We start from the raw sequence: 25333 nt of genomic DNA on the forward strand, positions 1-25333 counted from the left end.
GTTCAGATAGGATCAGGGTTGTGATTCTTCATTATGAATAATACATGGTTTATCACAATTTCAATGATATAAAACTGAAATGGAATAATTTCAATCCGCCCATCCGATAACCTCAATTGCGTTTTCTAGCGTATGTTATGCATTTAAAACGTAGTTTTGTATCCCAATGACGTAAATAACGTTCTCAAATGTTGCTATTTCATTTTTCCGAACTTTTCAATGTTCCCAATTTTTGTGGGAATTTCAATTCCCAAATGTTGCCAATGTTTGGGAATTTCAATGTTCCCAATTTTTTGGGAATTTCAATTCCCAAAACAAAAATTTCTGTGTTCGCCGCGTAAGTTATGTTTCAGTATATTTACGACCATGCGCCCACACCAGAGTCCATTAGGTCGCGATACTCGACTCCTTATTTGGCATCGAACCAAAATTACTCTCCACTCAAGCCAAGCAGCAAGACCCGCCTCATTTGGCGCGCTTCTGTTACTCAAGTCCCAGTTTGCTCGTAGACCCAGCAGCCGTTGTATTTATTCATCGTTCCTTGTGGGGAAAGTTGGTTGACAAGATATCACTGAATGCCAACCGAAAATTAATATCAGTGTGTTCACTTTTAGTCAGCGTGTTTATTGTAACCTGTTCATATGTTGAGTTTATAGTTAAGTTTCTGTTTAGGTGATGACTGAGGTAAACGCTATTTGAAACATTATCACAGGCTCCACAGCCCAGTGTTGGTGTTCAGAACAAACTTGGAAGCCAAACCTGTAATATCTGATTAAGTTTCAGGCCTTAACAGATAAAAATCGTCATGTCATAACAACGAAAGATTTTTTCTTTGCATCCTAGCACAACGCCTTTTATTTAGGTATAAACAAACAGCGTCTATTGTCACGACATTTAACATCAGTACGTATAGTGGAAGATGGCTTTTGAAGCCCCACAAAGTTGCAAAAGTTATCCTCCGGCGGCATTCAGATCAAAATATGAAAAATTCTTGGCCCCGCACGGACTTCTTTTGCCTCCCAAGCAAGTTTTTAAGAACAAGAAGCTCGGTCCCGCAGCAGAAGATAATCTTAAGAAAGCCTTTATGATCACCGTCAACAAACTCAACAAGAGGAGAGACGTGTGCCCAGAGTGCGGCAAGAAACCCGGTATTTTTTGTAAGCGTTTATTGCATTGTAATGCTTGAAGTTTCTGTTTTTCTGACACTTGATGGATTAGGAAAAATTTATATGGCAGTTAAGTTATTGATTAATCTTTTCTAATTGAATTAACTCATGCTCATCATTTTCACATAAACTTACTTATTATCTACAGATAGAAACTAAATTTCTTGACTAGTTAGAAATTTAGTTGCTTGGCTACACGTAGTAACACAGTAGATTGGCTATACGTGTAGAAACTCAGTTGCTGGGCTGCGAGTAGGAACTCAGTTGCTTGGCTACGAGTAGGAACTCAGTTGCTTGGGTACGAGTAGGAACTCAGTTGTTTGGCTACGAGTAGGAACTCATTTGCTTGGCTACGAGTAGGAACTCAATTGCTTGGCTACGAGGAGGAACTCAGTTGCTTGGCTATGAGTAGGAACTCAATTGCTTGGCTACGAGGAGGAACTCAGTTGCTTGGTTACGAGTAGGAACTCAGTTGCTTGGCTACGAGTAGAAACTCAATTGTTTGTCTACGAGTAGGAACTCAGTTGCTTGGCTACGAGTCGGAACTCAGTTGCTTGGCAACGAGTAGGAACTCAATTGCTTGGCTACGAACATAAACTACAGTTGCTTGGCTACGAGTAGGAACTCAGTTGCTTGGCTACAAGTAGGAACTTAATTGCTTGGCTACGAGTAGAAACTACAGTTGCTTGGCTACGAGTAGGAACTCAATTGCTTGGCTACGAGTAGAAACTACAGTTGCTTGGCTACGAGTGGGAACTCAATTGCTTGGCTACGAGTAGAAACTACAGTTGCTTGGCTACGAATAGGAACTCAGTTGCTTGGCTACGAGTAGGAACTCAGTTGCTTGGCTATGTCGGGCATTCCGCCAACGATCTGCGAAAAACGGCTCCTATCATTATTCTCTGCGATGATCTAAGATTCGTCTCATACAGCCTTTTCTATTCCTCTATACTTTAATTACGAAATAAATGTTTTGAAGAATGCAGTGAATCAATTAAATCTTCTAATTATATATGAATCAAGAAACTCACGATTCATCCATTAATTAAAATGTATATTTTATGCTGTATTTCTCTTTTGATTCCCATTCTAATCTAGGTTATATTTTAATTGTAGAATTATTTTATCGTTGCGATTACTGTTTAATCATTTGCGCTTTCAAATAATCATCCCAGTACTGTGATTCAGACCCAGCTGTAGTCTGCGGCGGGTGTCGGATGGCGCGCTACTGCAGCGAACTCTGCCGAGAGCCCCGACGTCTGGCACACAGCCTCGTCTGCGACGAGCTCAGACAGGAATTTTACGATCAGGTATTGCTGCGGCAAGAAGATATTAATAATAATTATTTAGGTATGATAAGATAATGGAGACAAAAATGACCAGGTAGGCTGCTGCAAGAAGATAATATTGACAAATAGTAAGAATGATGAACATGATCCCCAACAGCCAGAGTGTCTAAAGTATTTCTCAATAAACCCTCAGCAATTATATGTTTTCGCCTAAAATAGTTAAAATAGATCCATCATTATAGTTTCTAAGTAGTAGACCTTCTGATTTAAATACTACACAATCTGTGTAACTGTGGCACAATACACTAATTCAGATTGTACTGCTCTTTAGGTAACCATCAATGCGTTTCGAGTCGCTGTAAAATAAATGCTGAACTCAGCCTCCTCATAATTACCGTTTTCTACTTGCATACTCAATTTTCCTAACTTGATAAAAAAAACATATTTCAGTTGCTTGAGTGCTTGCCGGACCCATTATTACTGGGCCGTGAAGTCCTGAAAGGCAAGGGAGGTTATGTCAGGAGTTGGAGTGACTGGTTCGACACGCACACAAGTCTGCGGGACAACGTCAGGTCGGCAACGAGTGTCGTCTCGCAATGGTGGGACTACACTGGGACAAAGCATCCAGGCAAGTCCTCTGTGAAATATCTCAATGTTGCTGGTCAATTCAAAAACATAAAAACATAATCTCATCAATACATCAGGAGCAACTGTACTGCAAGCGTCACCGGATAAGTCGGTCTGATCTGACCATTCATTGCTCGCATCTATTCCATCGGGAAACAAATGACAGTGATCATTAGTTATTAATGCATTAATAACTCAAGAGCCGCTGTACTGCAAGCATCTCTGGGAGGTCGGTACTTCAATTGTTTGATAGGACCACTCATAGCTTGCATCTATCCCAATGACACTGATCATTAGTTATTAAATGTATTAATAACTCAGGAGCCGCTGCAAGCGTCTCTGGGGAGGTAGGTACTTCAATTGTTTGATAGTACCACTCATAACTTGCATCTATCTCATCGGGAAACAAATTAAACTGATTATTAGTTATTAATGCATCAATGCTTCAGGAGCCACTGTAATACAAGCGGCTCTGGAAAGGTCGGTACTTCTCCTACTTCAATTGTTTGATAGATCCACTCATAGCTTGCATCTATCCCATCGGAAACACATGACACTGATCATTAGTTATTAATGCATCAATACTTCAGGAGCCACTGTAATACAAGCGTCTCTGGAGAGGTCAGTAACAAACATCTTCTCGACGGTCCTGACCATCGCCAACTCGGTATTTTGGCTACGGCAACCTGAACTGTTCGGTGGCGTGGGCCCGACCAGCAGTGAGGTTCAGGAGCCGCTGCTTGACGCTGACGTCAACATACACCTGATCGGGGCTGACAAGCCGGAAGTCACTCTGGTGGAGTCAGGGCTCATCCAGGTTAGGTCAAAGTAAAAACGTAATACTATGCAATATGTGTTGCGAAAAACAAAGCTTGTATCTTTGTAAAGAAAGTTACCACACGGTATAAATTCTTCTGAAAACTGGAATAATATTTGAACTTATATCTAATTTTTTTTTTATAATTTTCGGTAGGTGTGCAGTCGCGTGTTGCAGGGACGGAACGTGAACGTGACTCTTGTGGCTCCAGACCTGACCAGACATCCCCAGACGCTGTCGCTCTCGCCTGCCGCGCCCGCTAAGGTGGGTCGGGTATTGGACAGGTAGAGGTACTGCATCGAAAATAAAAGAATATGATTAGTTTAGAAGAATGACAATCTAAAAATATGATCAAAGATTTCGTCATCGCCATAAACATATTCTCTCTTCATTAGTGATTTAAATTCTAATGTAAAGAACAGTTTTAGAGTTACTTCAAACAAAACAGTATGTGCTTATTTAAAGCGATTTACGATGTTATGTTATTTTAATTTACATTATATATTTTTATATAAACACAAAACCAAAGGCAATATATTTCAGGTAGGAGACAAGGTATCAGTAGGCTGCTACCCCGGCCTCTACCACTCCTTCTGGCACGACCACGTGGATGCCCAGGACCCCAATAACAAAGTGAGACGCTTATATAAGTTTCAAATACCACGAAAAATTCTATTTTGTTACTATAAAATCAATACATGTTTAATTACGTCATACATCAAATTTATTATATTTATTAAATAAACAAATACTTAAGAATTGCAATTCTTTGTAAACAAGTACGTAAATCTAGCGACTTCCCACTCAGTCTACACAACGACTGGCATACTCAGAAAAATATGCATCATATTGTCCAAATAGTGACTCACTTTCTTACCCACAGCGCGAACAGAGAGCGGAATTCGGGCCAAACTGGGTCAGGATGACCCACACAATGGCAAAAAATGCAGCGCTATTTGGTCAAAGTCTCACGTATTTCACTCAGTGCAAAATCTTCACACATTTTAGGCACTTATCAAAATTTATTAATTCGACAAAAATAAATATTCATCTCAGCACACTTAAGAGTTCAACGGAGACGCAACACTTATGATACAGAACGTGATGTTGATATTTTCAACTGCCGGATGAAAACCTGGCATTGCTATTACAAGAAGGATGATTTTTAAATAAATAATAATATTTTCAGTTGCTCATGGCAGATAAATTTTTTGATGGCAAGTTCCATGAGTGCCCCATTAAGTCCACACTCTTTTATGTTCAATTATGTTATCAGCTAGATAAACATAATATAAATACTGTGGTTCAGCTTATTGCAGGGAATGAAGTGAAGGAAAATATATGTAATGGAAAAATTATGAGTATATGGCATCGCATTTTTGGAATTCATTTTCACAGTCGTAATTCATCTCTGTTTTGTTACTCTCAACTGAAGTAAACATATAGATCAATATTTAATTATTGATCTAAGGGGATTATTATATATATCATGGCCAATTACCTTATCATTTATGAACTACATCGTTTGATATAGCATTATAAATAAATAATATGCAATTTTTCAATGAATAACAACTTGCATTAATCTTTTTCTCTGACACTTATTGCACTTTTTAGTCTAACCATAATATATTATGGAGCAATGTCCTTTCGGTCCACTTGTTATCTAGTTATTGCAATCCTAATGGGATTGGTGGATCCTGTGGACAACAATCTCATCAACTGGTGTTGATGAGGATAATTTTTCGTATTTATTGCTGTCTATGGTAATAATAATAATAATAACAATAATAATAATAATAACCACAGTATCAATGATAATGAAAATTATAATAATAAGAACATTGATAATAATAATAATAATAATATTAGTGATGATAATAATAATAATAATAATATTAGTGATGATAATAATAATAATAATAACAATACTAATAATAATAATTATAATGAAAATTGAATTGTATAGGTTCCGCGGCCGACGGTAGCCGTAGCCATACACCCGGGCTGCCACACGCCCGAGATGTGGAGGCTGTGGTTGCCCACTTTTGAGCTGCTGCTCCAGGAAAAAATTCCTATTCTGCTCACGACGTACAACAAGCACGAGCATGACTCCACTCTTAAGGCGAGTGCGAATAAATTTAGCGAAAAAAAATTCATTTAAACTGATAATCGATGAATAAAGAAAGAGATGATAATTTTGAAATGCTATTTAATTTTATTCACTGTATGTACAGATTGGTATGCATTTCTCACGCAAATATTGTCAATATTAACAAAAAATAATTTTGTAATATATCCACGTTGCACATCGGTGTTTCGCAAAAAATGAACATACCTTCATATATAATGCAATACCTTCGTATACAATACAATACTTCGTATACAATACAATACGTTCATATACAATACAATACCTTCATATACGATTAATCCACCCTCAGGTAATGCGTCAGCTGCGACCCTCCATCAGGTTCGAGGGCCGCAACTCGCTGGCGTCGCTGCTGGCCAAGCAGACGCCCTACGAGCCCGACCACGTCTGGGCGTCCAATGCATACATTATTGGGATAACGCACGACTGAACTTGTCGCTTACTTTAGTAGGCTAATTGAGCAGTTATCAGGAACAATGTATGCTAATTAAACAGTTATCAGTTACTTTGTACGCTAATTGTGCAGTTATCAGCCACAATGTATGCTAATTAAACAGTTATCTGTTACTTTGCACACTAATTGTGCAGTTATCAGGCACAATGTATGCTAATTAAACAGTTATCAGTTACTTTGTAGGCTAATTGTGCAGTTATCAAGCACAATGTATGCTAATTACACAGTTATCAGTTACTTTGTACGCTAATTGTGCAGTTATCAGGCATAGTGTTCAATAATTATGCAGTTATCAATTATTTTATAGATATATTATACAGTTATCAAGCATGGTTTACGCAAAAGTTCAGTTATCAGTTATTTTGTAGGTAAATTTTGCAGTTATCAAGTTATCAAGCATAGTTTATGCTAAAAAAGCAGTTATCAGTTACTGCGTGCGCTATAGTTTTCCTTCGTTGAAACGTGTTCACATAGTATAGTTTACTGTTTTTTGTTGAAGGGAATTCTTTTCTGCTTATAACAAAAATCCATAAGTTTGTTCAAAGAAGTGTAGAATGGATAAAAAGCAATTTACTTTTGTCATGAGGGTATAAGTTGATTGTACAAAGGAATAATTCCTAACATCATCCATTAGTGAGGTAACTGGAATTTGGTGTTAATCATACATTGAATTTAATATCTTTAACTGCATTGCTTTTTTCGGTGAGACGTAACAGCCAATGCACATATTTTAACAAAAATCTATTTAACAGCTATTATTAACTTATTAATTTATCCTAATTATCTGTAATTTTTGAATAGTTTACAAATTTTACGGCCAGGACCTCGGTTTTGAATGGTTTATTCATTTTATTCACAAGTAATTTTATTCACAAGTCTATGGGCAGGGTGGCCCAGTGGATAAAGTTCAGAGTACCATGATTGGCGCAGAGAGGCGCGGGTTCGATCCCAGCTCTGTGCGCCAGTTTCTGGTAAGAATCGGCAAGTAGGCCGGGCGGTTAAGCATAGCAGAATTGAAGCAGTGAGTTGCGAGTTCGAGACCGCAAATTGCTGTGAATGTTCTGCGATGTTAAGAATCGGCGACAGGCCTACGGCCTAATAACGCTGAAACCGCTATTATTATTATTTATAACGACCGAAATTTTCTGACGATGCACGCCACGTCCATCATTTAAACAAGTGCCTTGCCAACGAGTGCCTCGACTGACCGCTTACATTGAGATTAAAAATTCGAGCAATTGCAGTGCCGGCCGGCCATAAGCCTCCCAACAATCGTCCATAAGCCACCATTTTTGAAAGGATTGTGGATCCGACTCGTCAAGGTGAATGGGGCAAGTGATGTCCCCCATTCATCACTTTGAATGGAAGAAAAAATAATCCCAAAACGATACTGAATCGAAGAAACACGGAAGGTTACAAATGCACATTAAAATAACGGCTGCACGTCAGCCAAAGTAAAATTTTACTGAGATAGAAAAAGAAATAAATGAGGATGTCTGAGCCTGAAGTTGTATGAAGGGAAGAACAATATGTGCTTCAGAGAAATGTGGAAGAAACGATGATGTGAAGCGGTTTGCTCAGGATATAAATATACCAAATAATGGATGTGATTCTGGATGAACGAGGTGAATGTGACGTGACATCGTCGATAGGAAAGTTTAAAAATGAATTGCGCTGATTCTTTATCTGCCATTTGCCAAGCTTTTGGAAAGTGGTAAAAGAGGTTTTGGAGCGCGAGGCTCTTAGAGAGCTGGAGATGTAAAGAGCTTAGAGATTACAGGTATCGAGGGTCTGTCGCGGAACTTGAAATGTTTCAGCAGCATGACTAAAATAAAGTAGAATTCTCATGTTTACGCTGCTGGGCCTCAAAGACTAAATTTATTAAACACACATGCCAACCCGACGAGCAAAGACATGGTCAACTTTTGCTACTAGCTGGAAATGCTGAAATACTTGAGATAGAATCTGCATTTTTAGCGCATTTTCTCATTTATGGAAAAAATGCACTATTGTGCTCGCCATGTCCGTCTCTCTGTCTGTCCGTCCGTCTGTCCGTCCGTCCGTGACCTCAAGTTTTCGTCGACGAGAAAATGCGCTCTCTGTCACTCACTGCAGTGAGTACTGAGTTAAATTTTTTACTCTAATAATTTGGTTACTTCAAGCATTGGTTGAATAAAGTCAGAATGGCGGGATCTCAAGAGAAGCTCAAATGATGAATGCACCATGAGTGGTTTGTGTGTAATTTATAATTCTCATGTCATGACATGATAAGGCACTTGCTAAACTCCATAAAGGAACATGGGGACTGGTCCAGATCATAAAAAACGGATCACACTTGCTAAACTCCGTCAGCATCATCATCCTCGTAAAGAAAATCAGACCTACTTTTTATAAGAATTTGCATTATTGATAACTGATCTAAATTCAATCCAGCCAATTCTTTATAGAACATGATGGAATTACAACCTAAACTTTGTTTGAATATGCAATTATTTATAACCTCGCATCTCGTTAGTACATGCATGAGTACATGTTCTTCCTGCTAGTCTGGAACCACTGGGATTGGGAACGGATGGAGGGATTCGGATTATCGCAGCGTCAGTAAAGTCCTGACGCTTGGCAAGTGTGGTTGTGTCTCGCTGTGAGTGCTCGCCGGATGACTTGGTTCGCTGCTCGTGTACATTTGGACTGGTTCAAATATTATTTTACGAAATGGATCTAAGTTTTAAATATGCTCTGGTAATACGTATTTAAAAACCTGTGGAATTTGAACCAGCTTGTTCGTGACCTGTGTCTGCAAGTTACCAAGCCTGTCCTGATTGCTAGGTAGGTACAATTAAAACAGGTAATCGATTATATTTAGTATTTTAACCACTAAAAGTTCTTCTTTTCTCATGGAATAATTTCGTTATTCAAGTATCTTTGATCACTATTGACAAATGGTGGTTGCACTATTAGTACAATTAGTAATAAAGAAAACTTTTAAGTGACATTCACACCTGTCTCTGTCAGGAATCAGTCATCTAATTCTGAACTTTTAAGACAAATGCATGTTTACTGACTTATTCTTTTTTTTATTGTGTCAATAATTGTTGTATAGCGTTGGCTTTATTAATGAGTTAGTAGATTTTCCAATCTGATTAATGATATTTACGTCTGACTTGCACTTGTACCGTCAATTACTGAATTACGAGTCGCCAGCCACAGTTGCCAAAACTAGAGACGTATTACATACTGAGCAGTGGTCGGAAACGAGTTTTGTAGTGATTGAGGAAGGGAAAGAAAAATAGAAGGAAACGAATTCTTGACATGCGTTTTTGTTTAAATCTAATGGTAAGGTATTTTTTTTCTTTTATATGACTGCGACTCAAATGCACTGGTGACTTGCGCGCCAATGGAGTTGGTAGTGATCATTTATCTAGTTAATTTGCTCACTACTTCCTCTACAAATTAGGTACGTTCAATCTTATTAGCCTCTGATGTAGACGTCCTTCTCATTAATTACGTATCATCGTTCATTGTTCGTTTAGAAATTTGATAAATGTGCCAAGAATGAACTGTTCGGTTATTAGCTTTTTTACTCCTTATATTATCTATTGTCCGAAAGTAACCTTATTCCGACACCAGTGCAGTCTTAAGTCCTTTATCTCTATACCCGTATTTACGAATAATCTCGTATATTTACCATTTTATATGAGCTGCTAATGCACTGGGTTTTGTAGCTATTAATTGGATTTTCAAGTTTCTATTATATTATTCTCTATAACTTCTAATAATGAATGAAATCAGCTAATGCATTCTACTTGAAAATTGTGTTGTGTGTGTCATTATCATTTGTTATACAAAACATTGTTCAGTTAATTAATTAGCTCAACTAAAGACTTCAATGCTTGTTCGTAGTCAGGCTACCCTGCTGATTGGCAGTGTAGGCAAACCCACTTTTAATGTGCAGCCTGACATGCCATTACCAAGTGCCTCTAAATTCTCCAGACTGGATTCCTGTCATTTTGTTGGTAGTGCATTGTCCTTTCGGCGGCGCTCTAAACCCGTTCAGGCGCCCTTAGTTCAAACTTGAAATTCCGAGCTTGCTGGCCCTCGAGCCTCACATGTGGGGTAGTGAAATGTGGAATATCGCGATTGTGATGCATTTTACTTTGAAGACATTTACAGCAGGCCAATTAGGCGGCATCATATTTTAACCTTATCATTTGGGGAGTGCGGGTATTTGTAAACGAAAACTTCCTGCCACGATTTAAATCTGAACAGTTTATTAGAAAGTAGTTACTTGAAATATTTTTGCATATGTTGAAGTGGAGTGCAAGCATCTTGTGGCAATATGAAGCCGAAAGATAATCTCAGCTTATGTAAGCAAAATTTTATTAACGATTTACTGTTTAGCCGTGCGTTGCCGTTAAATCCAGCATTTGTTACAAGTGGATTTAGGCTGGGTCTACACCATACTGCCGGGCGTGTGCCAGTCATGACCCAGTCCAATATTCTCTAATTCATTTCTATATAAGCATTCATACCAGCCCTGCAAGGCACCTACCGTGCTCAACTGCTCATGGTGGGAATGCTTCTATGGAGATACATTCAAGAATTGGACCGTGACTAGCATAAGCTTGGCACATGCCCGGTAGTATGGTGTGAACCCGGTCTTATGACGCACATAACACCACCAGGGCGGTAGAGTGCACGAACGATGTACTATCAATCGTGGACTGTAGATTTGATGAAGTAGTAGATTTGATGACGTCCATAACACTATCATCGACGTTAGAGTACACGAACGATGTACTAATAATCGTGTTGCTGACCAAACGCTGCCCCTAAATCTTGCATTCTTCCTGCTGATAATTACGGATTGTTTGCAGGTAATTACGGCCGTTTTATGTGGCCGTCTTGTGCTGTTCTCCGCCTTCTAGAATTCAGTAAAAAAAAACAGCGTGGGGCTGATCGCTCTCAATCTCTATCGCTGTTCATTTTGCCTCCTGATCCGGCGGGTTTTCGGCGAATTGTAGTTATGAGGTGCAAGTCGTGCTTTGTTTTCAATTTTTATTTGTATTGCTCAATTGCAACAAAAAATTTAAATTTGCTCGATGGCAACACAACTGAAGATTTGCAATGTTGGTCTTCAATTATTTACCGAGAAGATAAAATTTCATTGATATGCATTAGTATTCGAAATAGCTCACATTATCCCCAATAATTTATGGGAGCAATTTTTGCGGTTTAAAAAATTATTTTATAATATACATGGAATTTCAAATGATGGAATTTCAAATGATACGATAATTTTGTCCTGGCGTCTGAAATATCATAGTATTTAAAGGCGTAAATGGCGTTTGATTGGGTTTGAAATAAGAACTTTTATATCCAGTTTTGTCATTAACTATTTCGTATATGTACGTACCTATATCACTAGTTGCGCAGTCACGTTTATTGTGGTCCTTGTTTGTTTTTTACCATACAAGATCTTGAAGAAGCGTATATTAACCGTCACAGATAACCGCGCTCTTCTTATAAACTTGAATATGAAACGAGAAATTAAGGGCCATCGTATGCGATGAATAACTTTAGATGTGTTTACCAAAACAAGTAAGCAGAGAACACGAGTGCTGCTCCATTGCTTCAGCTCGCTGGAAACATCACTGACTGGAATAGAAGCCTGTCGCTTCGTTGGAACTCCATTGTTCCCTGCGCTCTGGTGAACAAAAAAAAAAGCTTGAAAGAAAACTAGACAATCTGTGAAAGGGATATTGATAAAATCTTGAGGCATGACGGCGGTGAGGAGTGAAGTTTGTGAGCAAGTCATTCTTAATCCTTTGGTGTGCGAAACACTTGCACCTGATGATTCAGTTACGACCAGATTCAGTTAATTGGAGACTAAATAATTTAATATTATATGCTGCTGGGTTAAAGTAAGAAACTTTTTTGGTACTCTGTGCCGAGAAAGAAGCGAATATTTTCATTGCCAGATGAGATATATAAGGTAATAACCAATGACTTATTCGCAGTTTAAAGTCGAACATATCGACGCTGTTACTCATTTTCTGCTATAGAACCAACCCTGCACGCAGAGAAATTATTTGGATATTGTCCAGATAACGATGGACTTTTCGCCCTTGTATAGGTCAATCGGGTTCAGTTTAGCCGGACCCATCAGTACTGCGTCCGCAAAATTGTTTCGATATTTGAATAAGATTACCCATCCATTTTCCTGCGTGTGGGTTGGGTTGGTTTCAGGAGCTCTAATGCCTAAGCATATAAAATTTTATAACTGTTTTCTAAGGCACAATATCTGCACCGATTTACATAGCTCTAATGTCTAGGCATATAACGTCTTTGCCGTCATTGTATAACTTTTATTCCTGTGCCTAATACCTGCATCGATGTCAACATCGATATTGACATCGATGTTGACAATAAATAGATCAACATCTATTGATCTATTTATCTAAATATCGACATCTAAAATAGATCAACATCTATTGTCAAAAGGTATAACATCTTATCCATTATTTAGCTACGAACATCTTAGCGCGGCGACCCAGACTCAAGTTAAGCTTCTTAAGCTCCCAGCCAACTGCTGGTAGCCAATATACTTTCGATTTCTTGAGGAGGTTGTCGGCCATGTGACCATGTCCTCGACGCTTCATTTGCATTGCAGGCTCAGCTCACCACCATCGTCCTGCAGGATAATCCTTTTATAATGCCTCGTATTTACCCTGGCAATTCTGTGCCCATCTTTTGCTAATGATGGGCCTCTTGCATTTAGCAAGTTATTGCATCATTAGATGGTATTAAGTTTTGTGATGAAATATAGAAGATATTAAGTTTTGCGATGAAATATAGAAGATATTAAGTTTTGTGATGAAATAGAGAAGAAATTAAGTTTTTAGATGAAATATAGAAGATATTAAGTTTTGTGATGAAATAGAGAAGATATTAAGTTTTGTGATGAAATATAGAAGATATTAAGTTTTGTGATGAAATACAAGGTATTGGGAACCTAATTGTTGCTGTGCATTCCTTGCACAATTGTTTTGTTCCATCTGTGAGCATATTAATTAGAATATTTGTGAACAATTCATGCGTACCTGGGAGGCCTATCATTAACTGGGATGCGCACCTTTAGAGACCTCTGTTCATTTTTCTTAATGCGAGGATTTTTTACGCCTTGTTTCTCTGTATCTGATTTAAGTTAAATGAATGTATTTTTTAATTAATTTCGGTCTACGCTCATTTAATGCATATCTAGTCTAGCATTATAAAAACGTATATGTGTTTATTAGTGTAAAAATGATAATTTTTGTCATTGCACAGTTTTTTAATGCATTGATGTAGTTAATTGATGTAAATTATGACACGAAGATCCCTTTGAAGATCCTTTTATTTTGATTTATAGTTAACCGAAAGGTTCGCATTTTCTCTTGTGCAATGACGTAAAATTTGAGGTCTTTTCAGTTTCCTATCTATTCATTTATTTGTATATGATGGTAATTTTGACCCGAGCCACCCTTCTAAATTTGACATATTCTTAATTCGAAGTGGCTTCATCTAATGAGAGTTTGATGAATGATTATGCAGGCATAAATTACAATGAACGCTTCTGGTCGTGCGCAGTTTACCCTAATCATGATTCATCACAAACCAGAAAAAATTAAAAGTTCAACATTACCTTCTCATCACCGCGTGTATTTGGCTGGAACCAACGATCATTTGTCTTATTCTTGAAGTCGGTAAAAAGTTTTCATGCCGCTGCCCTTCTAACACACTCATAAACCTTGGGAAGGCCACGCAAAAGACCATTGAATGCTGGACCTTTGCATGTACTGAAGGTATTTATGTACGGGCTTCTATATACTGAAGGTGAATATGCCGTCTGTCCCATTGAGCTTTGCTCTGAGTGTCAAAGGGCAATCTATAATGCACGTGGCACGGTGCCTCGTATGCGAGTGCGTGAATCATTCCTGCAGGATCCTATTGCTTACAAATCGCTCAAGCCGCTTGAGGAAAGTGTGCCGCCTTTTGTTTCTAAAGGATTTCCTATTGGACTCAGAGTTTTTTTGCGTGTCTTGTGACAATGCGGGTTATGCAAGTTATAAGTTCACAAACCTTTCGATGCATTATGATTTTAAATTTTTTTGTTAAAATTTTGTTTCTAGTGAACTTTTTTCTCATAGTCTTGCGAAGTAATTATTAAATTAGACATCACCAACCTGTTGGATTATCATTCAACCGCAATGAGCCACAACTTCGATCGGGTAATTTAAAATTCAAAATTTTATCTTTTTACTTGTATGATTTGTAAGCAATTTGTAGGGCTACTGAAAAAACATCAGTATACATGATGTTTCGCGCTATACTCTTTACCATGCACCCTACAGGTAGTCACATTCTCTTTTCACCCTCGCACAAGAGCTTCTCAAATTTCCAGGCATATAATAACCTGCAATGCTTGCGACCTGACCAGCGATGAGCGCGGATATAAAGCTGACATTTTTATTACCTAGGCCGAGTGAGGTCAGCTCCTGAGATCTCAGCTGATGAGGTCGACGATTTAAAGAGCTCAGACTATGGTGGCGACCTAGAGCTGGATTCTAAGGATTGTTAGTTAACATAATATTCACGAAATAAACTTTGAGACTGGCATTTAATGGATCAGGCTGCTCACGAGCTGGCTTTTGAGGCTTGTTAGTTCACCTACTGTTTACAAAATAAAATTTTCTGACTGGGCATGTAATGGAACCAGGCTGCTCACTAACAGTTTCAGCGATCAAGTGTCTGCCATGCTGTTGAAGATAACAGGTGGTGTTCAGGCCGACTGCTTGAACGCATGTTGCTATGATAACTTTATTGCCAATTTCGAAAATTGTCCCGAGTTTTGAAAATGTTTTAGTTTGTTTACAATTTATCTCTATTCTGATAAAATTGTTTTGTTTCGTTAATTTGTCCGTGACAATTCTCGCCTCGTTTCGCTGTTCCGAAAGAGAAGTTCGTACTGCTGTTCTGTCTATATAGAAAACGATTCCAAAACGCGGAGGTATACCGCCATTCATTATAATCACAATAGTTTATAAAAGTTTGTTTGCATTGTGTGTGCACGCTGAAGGTAATACGCAAGCGAACCTGATGTTGTGAGTTTGGTCAAATTCGTAGGTTCTCTTTGTTAATGCACTGACATAATCAGGAAATCATGCTAATAACATTTTGTAACCTTTCACCAGCTTATCGCTTCCGAGTATCGTCACCAACGTCTTTGTTTTGGCCCTTTGGCGACTTTCTAAAGCTCGTCATCGATATCCCTATCATCGTCTCAGCAATGCATGGCACTCCAAGCCCAAATTCTGCGTATAATGCAGTCAAATCTTGATCAATGTTGCGCTGGAGCAACTAAGTCTTAAAGCTATGCACTTGGTGCAGCAGAGCATCACTAAATTGAGACCAGTGTGGCACCAAAAAAGTTGAGTATGATTATGTGTATTATTTACTAGTGAAGAAATTCGCAGTATGTTCGATGATGTACAGAGTTCAGAGCCAAGGCAATACCCTTCACATGTTACGTTTGAAAGCTAACGGTAGGAAGGCGAACAGCACGCATGTGTTCTCGGTTGGGGTCTTTCATCTAAAGCCTTTCGCCCCGCATCGCCTTCTGGCAAGACGCTCACTTATACAGGAAATATTAAGCGCTCTGTAAATCTTTGACGTAGTTATATATACGAGGAGAAAATATTATATTCTGAAGTATATCCGCACGTAAAGCACATTTGCGCGTAAGAATTGAGGGTTGCGTAATAGGTGTAGCGAAGTGAAAGGGAAATGCAAAGGCTTTAAATTGTAGTTATATAGATAATAGGCATATGGCTCACTGCATTAAGGTAGCGTTGCTGCGGTGTCGGGCAAATAAATGTTGTGCATTGCAAGTCCAAAACAATCCAACAATTTGGCGCATGACTTTGCTAATTTTTCGTACATTAAATGTTCATTTGAGCACTGACGTTTATATACAGCGTTTTGCCTTGTAATATTTTTATTATATGAAAGATAATTTGTGTTTCTCATTATTTTAATGCCATCGTCATATTCTGATTCCTCTGTTTTGTTTCATGTTATGTTCAAAATCATGTTCCTGGAACAGACATGAATGCCGATAGTCATTATGTAGCTCAGATTCTGCCGTGATAAAAGAAAAACAAGAAAGTTTTTGCAAAAAAAGTTGTTTTAAAGGGACAGGGGTGATTTCATCACATCAAATTTTGCCGGTTTCAGACCATACAAATCGACTTATCGATCGATCGATCAGTCTTACAACCTTTGATGATTCCATAAGCACTGAAATGTCCTCATCCCACGCAAAACACAAATCTTCTTTCCTTTCGCCATGCGTGGCGCCTCACAGTCACCCCAACAGTCTAGTACGCTATGATATTAATAAGATATTTTCGTGTACTGTACGTTCAATGCATCTGAATCGTCTAAATGCGAATACAACTTATAAAATTAGTGCAAATTTTACTTAAGTGTGATCAGACACACTTTATTTGTCAACTATTCCTAGGAACGTTTTCCTTTTCTCTTACCTGAATTGGCAGAGCAATTAATGGTTTCTTCTTAAGAATAAAGTTCGTCTTTAATCAATAACTATGCTGCTTGTCAACCATTTTGGAAGTTGGAGTTGTAACCCGAAATTGAAAAACTGATAGAAGTATCGAATTCTGATCTAATATGAGTGCCAGCTCCTTTGCCTGATATATACTGTCAATTATCTGACATATTTTACCCATAACTGGTATCATTAACTCGGTTATAACCGACTTGGTTGAACTTGAACGTTCCTTTGGACAAACTCACGACTTACGGCACATTACGGAGCATTTCCATGGGCTTATTTCTTCAATGCCGACACTTCTATTCTATTGTCGCAGGCTGCGTCGAGAAGTGCTGCTTGCTCCGCATCCCCCTGTCGAATTTGTGATTCGCGGCTAAAGCCTTGCGTCTTGACTGATACAATTCTTTGGTCTCTATGTTGATGCTGCTGCAAGTTAAATTAGAGTATTGCTTCGTTGAACGTTGGTTATGGAGCAACTAGCTCATTTATATGGATCCAGTATATTTATATTTGTTCTTCAGACAAAAAATTAGGTGTTTGTCGTTCAGTAAAAGTTTATGAAGTGACAGCGATAGCCTCATTATTGAATTTCATATTTATTTTAGCACATTTCACTAAATGCTCCGTGTTATTAAAACCGTGTAGCCGTTGAAGTTCCTAAGCACCTTAATTTGTACAAGAAATATGATAAATAATTAACCTAATCACCTTCTTTATTTAAAAGGATGATGAAAATAAAATAAGCATTTTTGATTCTCTACGCAATTGTAAACAGGAGAAAGTGATGTGAGAAACATTCTTGCATTTCTGCCTAGTCACTCTAGATGGAAATTGGGGTAGCTATCCCTGCATTACCTGTCGTCACCGGTCATTACCGACCACCTCAGTGAGTGGCCATGTTTTTCAATATCCGCACTAATCAGCCTACGGAAATTACAACCGACGCCAGACACGCCTCCCCTGTATACGCGCATGTCACGTATAGGCTGCTCTTAGGGTCTAGTACATGATGGGAACATGCTTAATGTTCGTCTACTTTATTGTTCATGTGAACGCTTACACTGATTTTCAGGGAAACTTTTAAGTTCCTTCTCAGTGATGCTAAATTTTTGGGGAGGAATATTCTTTTTAGCGCATTTTCTCATTTATAGAAAAAATGCACTATTGTGCTCGTCAAGTCCGTCTGTTTGTCCGTGACTTCATGTATTCGTCGACGAGAAAATGCGCTCTCTGTAACTCACTGCCGTGAGTACTGACTTATATTTTTTAGTTTCTTCCGTAATATTGATTCTTGGAGGCTGCTAAATTTAGCGTACTAGCCTAAGTTTTATTGATTACTAGTTGAATTCCAGCAGGCAAAATTCTTTTCCTCAATTATATGCTGATTTTGCGTGTATCAATAATTTACCTAGGCATTTGTTGACTGCTCATTTAACTTCGTGGTTTCAATTCAGTCATTCATGTTATCAATTAATGCAACTAAGCAAAGTCCTTTTTAAATATTAATAACAAATTTTTTATCAAAGAACACAAATGTGTAAACAAAATAAAAATTCACGTTTATTTTTAAACTTTTTGCATTATTTACTAAATAATGTGGACGCTTTTAAATTTTCTCAGGTTGTTTACTTTTTTTTTTGCATGAGTAATAAGGTAAAATTTGAGCTTGAGTTGATTGTGCTCATCATTTTATTTCTTCTCATGTGTTTCCTTTATTTGTTAGCTGCTTGTCAATAGTGCCATACCTAGTTCCTTCTGTGTCATCCTTAGTTCCTTAAATGCCCTCACTGGTTCCTTTAATGCCATCACTGGTTGCTCTAATTCGCCCTCACTGGTTGCTTTAATGTCCTCACTGGTTCCTTTAATGCCCTTACAAGTTCATTTAATGTCCTCACTGGTCCCTTTAATGTCCTCACTGGTTCCTTTAGTGCCCTCACTGGTTCCTTTAGCGCCATCCTTGGTGCGGTGCCACACTGCAGGTCTTAGTCACGCTGATGCCAGGTCTTGGACGCGCAGGTGTCGTGGCGCGTGCCGCCGCAGCTGCCGCACACCTGTTTGCTTATACCGTCTGTTGTGGTATCGATCCGTTCCTCTGAGGAAATATCCTAGCACGGCTTGGTACTAAGCTTGACTTGGTTGATGATGTCCGAAAATCGATCCGTTCCTCTGAGGAAATATCATAGCACGGCACTGAAGTGAGCTTGACTTGGCTGATGATGTCCGAAAAATTTACGATGAGCTATTGACGGCTTCATTAGTCTCACAATTACTCGATATACAATCACACAGTTTGAAGCAACATAGGCAAAATTTTACAATACAAACTAATGGACGGTGAATTCCTATCTATCAATCTCGAGTTTGTACTCTTTAAAACCTTAAAAAGAATCACTTCACGATATATCTTAGTATGGAATGAATTTTAAACAAAACAGAGAGTGTCTAATGGATTTTAGGTTAGACATTTCATTCTTATGAGTTGTTTTCTCGAATTGTGCAAATTTGGATGAAGCAATACCGAAGCAGATAACATTCCTCAGCCTCGTTGTGCACTGAAAGTGTTTGTCGTCATAGTGGACCGCGACGTGGCTGGTGGGCGTCGAAGACTTAAGGGTTTTTAGACAATGCCGGGTTTTCAAGTTTCTCTGACGATTACAAAGCGGAAAAAATCAAAGCGGCCGTTATACTTGGCATACTGTGCGAGATTCGAGTGCAAAGCTAAAGACCAGCGAGGCCGGTAAATGAATGGAGTTCATCTGTAATGTTAACCTCTTATTGAGGATTTCAACTGGAGATACTTGGCGTGTGTGTAATGCGAACATAACATATTTTGGATGGCGAATGATGCTGCAAGGAACCATAAATGATGATAAGACGATGTTGATGATGATGATGATGATGATGATGAACAGTTTGCGTCCAAATTGCTGTAATAAGTACAAATAAGAAAACTTTTTATCACCTTCCGTGTTCGATTGTGCGACCCTCGTTTACAATTGCGAAAAATTAACCATTATTGCTTGGACACTCCAAGAAACGAGCGAGTCTGGATTATTAACTGCAGCTTATATAAAATACGATAAAGATCCCGTTTGTCTTCTTGACTTATTTTAGATCCGTGTCTGGCCTCATTGAGTCTCAAATATAAAAATTATTGTAGTTACTTTATTGGTCAAGAGACTCGTATTTCTTGGTATTTCTTAGAGTCTCTAAGAAAATGACTCTGGGACATATTCGAACAGTGTTCGTTTTCGGACCAGCCGCTCGATCTTGTCATACGCTCTCACACATTTTTTCGCCTGCACAGTCCAGTACGCAGGACTCGCTTTCAGTTTTACAATTTTATCATTTGTAATGTAAAGTAATTTATTACTTGCATATGTAAGTACCTTGCGCATTTGTCTGAGTTGAGCGCGCCCTTTTAAGCGAAAGGCGCTGGGGCGATGACAAATCTTCGGCGGGGAATGCCGGCGTGTAGGGGTAGTATCCGAAGATTAGTGAGGGATTAGTGAGGATTAGTGTGGGATTAGTTATGGGTATTGAAGAGCCAATGATGCTCTGTGGGATAAATCAGAGACAAATGCAAACTTATAATCAGCCAAGCTTTAATGAAATATGGAATAATATTGGATTTATTTATAGAATTTAAAGCTGAAACTTCAAGTATCCGAAATGAAAGTCTAATTGATAGTCTGGCGATGTCATGGTCAAGAGATAACTTAGCTTACCTAATTGATTATATGCATGCTACGTGTTCAAGAGGTCACTAATATAGTGAAGGAGGATGAGGCTGCTTAAATCTCACCGCTAATTCAGCAGAAGCAAGGAGGGAAATCAAGATGCAGTGGCAGGGTGCAGTGGTATAATAGGTACAGTAGCAAAATGCAGTGGCAGGGTGCAGTGGCATAATTCAGTAGCAAAATGCAGTGGCAGGGTGCAGTGGCTGTCTCTTATACACATCTAGATGTGTATAAGAGACAGGNAGGGTGCAGTGGCATAATTCAGTAGGAAGATGCAGTGGCAGGGCGCAGTGGCATAATTCAGTAGCAAGATGCAGTGGCAGGGTGCAGTGGCAAAGTGCAGTGGCAGGGTGCAGTGGCAGGGTGCAGTGGCATAATTCAGGGGCAAGATGCAGTGTCAAATTGAAGTGGCAAAGTGCAGTGGAAAGGTGCAGTGGCAGGGTGAATAAGTAAACTAAAGAAGCGTGGTGAAGAAGAATAGTGGAAAAAACGGGCGCAAAAACGGAGCGATGAAACAGCGTGAAGAAGCAAGGATAAAAACGGTTGTAAATGGTTTCATGCTATGCGTCTTAGTTTCGTAAAATTAATTTACAAGCTGAGAGGTACTTTTCTGCGTTACGAAATTAACGATCAATTATTCAGAGAAAGCGAATCTCTGTTTTAATTCACTTATTTTTAACGCAAAATTTTGCTCAATTTTATTTATGCAGTGTTGCCTTCTTTCGTGTGAATTTATTCAATGAATATATTCCTGAAAGTCACGTCTTTTAACGAGAAGTCTTTCTGTTCATTGAATTTGTTTCCCACGACGAAGATAAAACCTATTCGTCCTAACAAATCTGCATCGTGAAACTAAGCCTCGCTTGTGATGCAGAGTCATCTCTTATGCGCGGGTGATGGCGATTGCTTAAGCTTTAAAATTGAAAGTTGTTCTTCTTTGATCTTGGCTTTTGACAAGTCATGATTCCAGGCGTTCTTCTAAAGCTCGAGGTTTAAATAATATTTTCTTAATATATCGTCCGGCTGAATGGGATGTCAGAGTTCGAGTCATGACTGTGGAGGCGAGATAATTGTCTTCGTGGCAACAATGGGATGAATTAATAATTGTCATGTGGATTTCTTGTAAGTCTGAATAACCTTCCTGATGGTCGATCTTTGCGACGAGCTTCCGAACGTCATTTCTGTCAATTTATCGCTGGAATCAAAGGCATATTTAGCTGATGCGAAGGACTAAATTTACTAGGCTCGATATTAATTAAAAATATATTATCTAAGAAGTCATGGAACACACGTAAAAAAAGTTAATACCACCAAAAAATTTTATTCTACCAGCTCTTTGCTATATAGGATTTAAACTCAACCTAGCTCATTTTCTTACGTAGAGTTAGGCATTTAATAAGCCTTTTACGCTTTACGGCTTTTCAGTTTATTTTCTCACGCTTTTGTTTTTGAGTAGTGCTAAAATGAAAGTTTTTACGAGTCTGGCTGAGAACGCGATCTCGATAGAAACTACCGCAGTTGTAGTGCGGATGTCTTCTTCCAAGTTTCAATTCTCGTGTTAAAAATTAATTATCAATATCATTAATACTCTAGAAAAATCCAGCTCCTACTTTCAATTAGTAACATGACTCATGTCGAGATCCTATCACTGCCTATACTCATGGCAACATTGGCGCCCTCAACCATTGAACAACAAACCTGTTACGAGAATCCTATAATTAACCTATACCCTACAGTGAGTCCCCACTGTATTTTGTACAGGGCCATGCTAGTTCCTCCTAACGAAATTAAAATAATTGCCTTCACTTTACGATGCAAGTAGGGCGATGCTTACGAATAAGTGCATGCCCCGCTGACTGTCTCTACAACTGTAATCCTTTAATCTGGAGGAGCCTCCAATTCTTAACCTGCCTTTCCGAGTGTTGCACAATTGCTCTGTGAAAAGGGAAAGGAATTCAATGTTGTGCAGGAGCTGTTGTACGCGGAGCAATGTTGTTCCCGTACTACTCGCGTGTACGGGAAATAATTCTTGTAAAGTCTTGGTGTAGATTTTTTCTCTGGCACATTTATGATGTTAAACTGGTAACTCTGAGGAACATGGTGTCGGTGATTAGCGTCCCTGCGTCGAGTTATGTATTTTAACTGTGCCGTTAACTACAGACTGATTAAATAAAAAATAAACTCCACTTTATCTAAAAGTGTTAAACTCATTTAAATTCAAAGAGGCTCAGCATTTTTTACTTTTCAGTGCGACAAAATAGTACTATAGATCGTAATAGTACAATAGATTCGTAAATAACCATTTCATATTTTCTTTGACGAATCGTTCTACTGATGAGAAATGATAACCCGTTATTGCAGTCCCCATTAATTTATCGATTTTTATTGTTGTTTCTCTCGACAATTTAAATTGCAGGCAAGAGATGCAAGGTAGTGGAGTCAAAATTTTTACACAAATCCCTGCCAAAATCCCACAGGTGATCGTTTGCTGCCATTGATACCGCATTTGCTGAGTCAGAATTACCAAGCTTGAGCCTCGCAGACTTCAAACCTGATCACGCGCTGCCTCGCTTGCGGCATGCCACGCTCACGCAGTGCCACGCTCACTGCATGCCACGCTCACTGCATGCCACGCTCAAGCAGTGCCACGCTTACTGTATGTCACGCTCAAGCAGTGCCACGCTTACTGCATGCCACGCTCAAGCAGTGCCACGCTTACTGCATGTCACGCTCAAGCAGTGCCACGCTTACTGCATGCCACGCTCAAGCAGTGCCACGCTTACTGCATGTCACGCTCACGGCATGCCACGCTCATGCATTAGTTCGCTTACTTCATGCCACGCTTACTGCATGTACGCTCAAGCAGTGCCAGGCTTACTACGTGACGCGCTTACGGTGCAGAGATGACACAGGTGGTAAGCCTAGTACGATGCATCTTACCATTTGCCAAATTAATTCCAATGCTGATTTAGAAAAGAATTTAAACTTGTTCAGAACGATAGTCATATCTCGGCGAAAGATTGTTCATATAAAAAAATCAAATGGAATAATATACGAGTATGATGCATCTAACGCAGACTCGGATTTTTTGTTGTTCGGATTCTCTAATCTAAAATCTCGCATTGTAGCTTTGCCAGTTCATTCCTTAGTTGTGTGAATAAATAATGTTAGATAACTTTTTTTCCGGATACAAATTTTCTAGAAATACCGATCGCCTTGGTAAAATATAATACCTACGTTTTAGGAAATGGAATTTTTTTCCAAATAGCGATGCTAGTTTGCCCTTAATTATTCGATTCGTCCTGACCAAGTTTGGCCCGACAAAAGAACGTATCAGTGCTACGTCTGCTCATGCTGAGGCCAAGAAAGTGAATCGCTATTAAGACAACATGATATAGTCATTTTTCTGGGTGTAACATTATCGGAGAAGCAGCCAATTATGATTGGGCAATGTTCATCTAAATCCAAAAACATTTCGATCAGAAGATAAATTGCATGATTAATTGATTTTCGATTAACATTTCGATTAATTGGTAAATTGTATGTTTTCATAAAAAATGAAAATCGTTTGAATTGTAGAACATGTTATCATAGATTTGGATTAGAGTTTGACTAAGTTTTCGAGTATCTAACACGGAGTTAAAAAAAATATATGCTCCCACATATCCAGAATGTAAATGCAACCTTGGAATGTTCGGGAGAGAAAAAAATCATTTGCCCAGCATTCTGCAGTCGCTTTCTTTTCAAGCGTATCCAAGCAATCAAGCTGGGCGTTTGCGATCAAATGTTTGATTGACGTCACAATGGAGCGCATCGAGCCGACTCACTCGCACGACGTTCAAGTTGAAGACGCTGGTGTGTCCCATACAATGCATTTACCGAACACCACGGGCCTTTGGCGTGCAACGAACAAAAGCGTCCCAGAAAGTCTGAGGTTTGTTTTCTGTTTACGGTGTCACTCAAGCTTTCCTAATGACTTCTCATCTAATTCATTGTGTTTTTTCTTCTTCTGATTCACGATTGAAGTTATGAAGAGGCCTGATTTGGTTGACGAACCTCCTTCAGTCGGAGCGAAAATATTGTTGTTTGATCTCAATTTGAGGCTCATTCTTCAAGATATAAACGGGCCTGTGGTTTTGACAGAAACATATTCTCGAAGTTGCTTGATTTTTATATTTGAGTCTTCCATACTAGAAACTTTAATTTATGTTGCCCAAATTTCCTGTTCTTTCGGGTGGCGAAATTTTTATCATTAGTTACAAAGTAATTTATTACAACATTTTTCTAACGTATATTATTTGCCCGAAGTGTTGCGTTGCTATTTTTAAGCGATTAATTAGCTGAAGTTGTGGGCTCTAATTGGAAATGAGCTTACTTTCGAATATTCAAAATGACGAAAACTTTCCACTAAGTATATAGTAGGAAAAAACTTTTGCAAAACACATTCAGAATGTAGACATTTCTATTTTCATTTCC

General features: G+C 38.7%; 1 protein-coding gene and 1 long non-coding RNA gene across 3 annotated transcripts in view; both read left to right on the forward strand.

Moving 5' to 3' along the window:
* Window positions 1-517: 517 nt before the first annotated feature.
* On the forward strand, window positions 518-7263 carry LOC108672517 (putative protein MSS51 homolog, mitochondrial). 2 transcript variants are annotated; one of them, XM_018160197.2, is made up of 8 exons: window positions 518-1157; window positions 2355-2476; window positions 2906-3083; window positions 3673-3899; window positions 4056-4163; window positions 4443-4532; window positions 5869-6024; window positions 6344-7263. In XM_018160197.2, the coding sequence occupies exons 1-8, from the start codon at window positions 920-922 to the stop codon at window positions 6479-6481; spliced, it is 1257 nt and encodes a 418-aa protein (XP_018015686.1). In that variant the 5' UTR covers window positions 518-919; the 3' UTR covers window positions 6482-7263. The 2 variants fall into 2 exon arrangements, with proteins under 2 accessions (XP_018015686.1, XP_018015687.1); XM_018160198.2 differs by having other exon boundaries at window positions 518-1148.
* Window positions 7264-9034: 1771 nt separating this feature from the next.
* LOC125178884 overlaps window positions 9035-25333 on the forward strand; it is a 103034-nt gene continuing 86735 nt past the window's right edge. The window contains exon 1 of the long non-coding RNA XR_007157056.1: window positions 9035-9331. This is a non-coding gene — a long non-coding RNA (uncharacterized LOC125178884). The remainder of the gene's footprint in view (window positions 9332-25333) is intronic.

Source organism: Hyalella azteca, unplaced genomic scaffold (genome assembly GCF_000764305.2).
Source record: "Hyalella azteca isolate HAZT.00-mixed unplaced genomic scaffold, Hazt_2.0.2 contig13457, whole genome shotgun sequence".
Classification (NCBI taxonomy): Eukaryota; Metazoa; Arthropoda; class Malacostraca; order Amphipoda; family Hyalellidae; genus Hyalella; species Hyalella azteca.

Coding starts and splice junctions, on each gene's coding strand:
- LOC108672517 (XM_018160197.2), top strand. CDS start 920: ATGGCTTTTGAAGCCCCACAAAGTTGCAAAAGTTATCCTCCGGCGGCA. Junction 1,158..2,354: donor CAAGAAACCCGGTATTTTTT/GTAAGCGTTTAT, acceptor ACTGTGATTCAG/ACCCAGCTGTAGTCTGCGGC. Junction 6,025..6,343: donor AGCATGACTCCACTCTTAAG/GCGAGTGCGAAT, acceptor ATCCACCCTCAG/GTAATGCGTCAGCTGCGACC.